The 3,175-nt window shown below is 49.8% G+C and overlaps 1 protein-coding gene across 1 annotated transcript in view; it reads right to left on the reverse strand.

The window, feature by feature from the left end:
- si:dkey-19b23.8 overlaps positions 1 to 2,753 on the reverse strand; it is a 3,489-nt gene extending 736 nt beyond the window's left edge. The window contains exons 1-2 of the mRNA XM_025010569.2: positions 2,434 to 2,753; positions 3 to 636 (exon numbers count right to left, since the gene is read on the reverse strand). Coding sequence (XP_024866337.1) covers positions 3 to 636; positions 2,434 to 2,449 — 650 coding nt within the window. The 5' untranslated portion in view covers positions 2,450 to 2,753. The remainder of the gene's footprint in view (positions 1 to 2; positions 637 to 2,433) is intronic.
- Between the last annotated feature and the right edge of the window lie 422 nt (positions 2,754 to 3,175).

Raw genomic sequence — 3,175 nt, forward strand, 5'->3', positions numbered from 1 at the left:
CCGCCTCGCCCGGCGCCAGCGTGGCCGAGCCGTCCTGCCAGTCGCTCAGCGCCCGCTGAAAGGAGCGCGCCAGGCACGCCGTCATGTCCCGCGCCCGCTCCGCCCGGCTGCACCAGAACACGCGGCACTGCAGCTGCTGGCCCTGGTGCTTGCAGATGTACAGGAAGACGTTGGGCCGGCTGGCGTCCGCCGCGCAGTACGCGATGTCCTGCAGGTACGTCTTGGTCAGCTGCCGGCCCGTGCTCAGCTCCTTCACCTCCACGTACCTCGGGCGCACCACCAGGGCGTGGTCCTTGCTCAGCTTCTTGTTGGCGTTGCCCTCCAGCAGCTGCGTGATGGCGTCCTGGGCCTGTTCCCTGTCCAGCGAGAAGATCTTCGCCGTGCCCAGGTAGTTGACTTTGAACAGGGGGTCGCCGTGGGACAGCAACTCCGTCCGGTCGCGGCGGAAGTGGCGCCGAAAGGCAGCCGGAGAGTTCTTGAGGGTCTGCATGAGGTGGAAGCTCCCGAGGGACATGGCGTCCTTCGGGCCCGGTTTGGGGGAAGCGCGGCTGCTCGACTCGAGCTGGTCCTCCTCGGCGCCCTTCCCGATCATCCACCTCTTCTTCGAGGGAGCGCAGCTGCGACCACCGGTTCTGTCTGGAACGAGGCAGATAAGAAACATTTGCACCGTTAGCAAGGATGGAAATAAAAGCCAGTGACATCATCTTTCAGGAAGTAAAACCACCCCGCCATCTTTGCATAGTCACAGTTACTCGCTTAAAAAAAAAAAAAAAAAATGCAAGTCAGCACAATTCGCATTCAGGCCGCCGAACAGGACCGGCTGCGAGCTTTGACGCGTCCCAAGTCAAACATTCATCCGGCACGAACGGGAACCATTAAATATTTACTGACGGGCCGGTTTGACTTCTGGTCGGGGCTGGAAACGGGCCAAACTCAGCTGCGGGTGACTTCAAAACGAGAAAGAAGAAGATCAAGGCGTACTTTGAATTTGAACTTGAAGACACCAGAGTCCTTATGTAACCACGTCTCCCCCCCCCAGAACTGCCCTATTGTTCTTATACTTAGATTTTTGCCCCCCCCCTCCCCTCGTAGTCTTTCTTCTCTGCCATTCCTTTGAAACGTCCCACGTTCCCGCCTCAGAAATCGAGAGAAACGCCGACATTTCTGAACCAGAGGCCATTGTTAGTGAAACCCCTGTGCAGGAAGCAGCTTTGCATCCCACCCCCCACCACCACACACCTCCTCCCCTGAACATTTCTCCCACAAACAATAGCGTGCTTTTAAGACCCTGTCATGTCACAAAAAGAGATGCAAGCTGACCCCCTCCCTCCCACCGGCCCTTACAACGACCACAAAAAAACGTATACGGTTGCACGAGTAGCTCGAAAACATGGAAAAGTACTCGCAGCGCCAGGTTCGCATCAAAACAACAACAACAACCCCCCCCCCACACACACACACACACACCGTCCCTGTGAGCACAGGTGCGAATCTACAGTCTGACGAATGGCGCCTAAAGGTGCACACAGCCTGGACGTCGCAGGTGTTTTGTGCAGAAATGCATCCTTTTTTTCGAATCAAGAGATTTGAAACAATAAGTTCATCATGTTTTAGTTTTGCAGTCTGTTTCTGCTTCTAAGAGACCGTGCAGATTAATGAACGTGGGTTTGGTCCGGCTTTTCAGCTGTAGTCCCTGTTAGATTCACGCTAAAATACATTACAAAAAAAGGGATTAAAAAAATGAGTAAAATACATAAATATAAGCACAACTGAACTCGTGGTCATAAAAGCTGCATATAAAATACAATAAAATAATAAAATGTGCACATAAACAGGTTAAAAGTGTTTTTTTTAGATAAAGATTCAGATGAGCAATAAAAAGGTGGAGTAAATGGAAAACTCTTTAAATTGGTGAAACTGTAATAATTTAAACCTTTGATAACACAGCTTGATTAAGTGTTATATTCCCTCTACAGAACATATGACAAAAAACTGCATTCTTAATTAGTAAACACAAGTTTGCATAAAAGTCAAAGACAATGTGAAGGCTTTGAATCTATAGTCTTATAGTCTTGCTGCACCATGAGCTGGCAGAGCAAATTAACTTTAAAATTCAATTTTAAGGAAACGTATGTAGGAATTTGTGCTTCCTTTTCAAAGGCGAATTACCTCCCATAATCTGAAATTGAACTCCAACAACATGAAAACAAGAAATGTGACGTTCAGTTTCAGAAACAGTAAAATAACCTTAAATTGTACTGTTTTAAAGCGAGATTTGGCGTGACCCGAAGAGGTGTGGTAAAATCTTACTCAAAAAATAAAAGCTTCCACTAGAAATAAAATAAATAAATAGTGTGGCTAACAGAAGCAGGGTGTTTAAAAGTTGTTGCTCAGATTTAAATTAGACAGTAAAGTCTGCAGGGGGATATTTACCTGGCCACAGTTTCATGCAAACGGCGACGATCCCGTCCTCTCCAGGTGAACCTTTCCGTTCGTTATCGCGGGGGGCGGACGGAGCAGGTGGCGGAATCCAGCTCCTTCTCTCTGGGTGTCGGTGGCGAAGTTCGCCCGATAAACGGCGCCGAATGTCTCTTCAACGCGTCCCCGGAGCGTGTAGGCGCGCACGGCCACCGGAGACACAAGAGCGACGGAGGAAGGATGGAAATAAAGAAAAAACACACCGAGGGAAATGACTGGTTCACGCTGCTTCCAGCGACTGAGGCAGCGAGCGCGTGGAGCCGGGCTTTTTAACGGGGCGCGCGCTCGCCTCACGGGGACGAGCGCTGTAGCTGGAGAAGGAGGAGGAGGAGGAGGAGGAGGAGGACCGTCCTGCTGGAGATGAAGGCTTTCCAGGACATTACGGGGTGGGTAATGTTTGACATGGCTCCGCTTCGCTTACTGGAATTCACGTTGTCACTGAGAATTATTTACATCCAGAATGTCTCCGTGAATATTATTGTTTCCCTGACGCAGGGCCGGACTGTCCGAAAGGATTTACCAGGGCAGGAGCCCGGGACCCCAAAGGTTTACACCCCCGCACCCACCCCGAAAATAATATCATTGTTTCTAACAAAATGCCTTATTTTTGTTTAGTTATTTCCAACAAGGTGCAAGCCCTGTTTACTGGAAACAGTTTTGATTAGTCGAAGCACACGTCGATTAACAACAGCTTCAT

Source organism: Kryptolebias marmoratus, linkage group LG7 (genome assembly GCF_001649575.2).
Source record: "Kryptolebias marmoratus isolate JLee-2015 linkage group LG7, ASM164957v2, whole genome shotgun sequence".
Classification (NCBI taxonomy): Eukaryota; Metazoa; Chordata; class Actinopteri; order Cyprinodontiformes; family Rivulidae; genus Kryptolebias; species Kryptolebias marmoratus.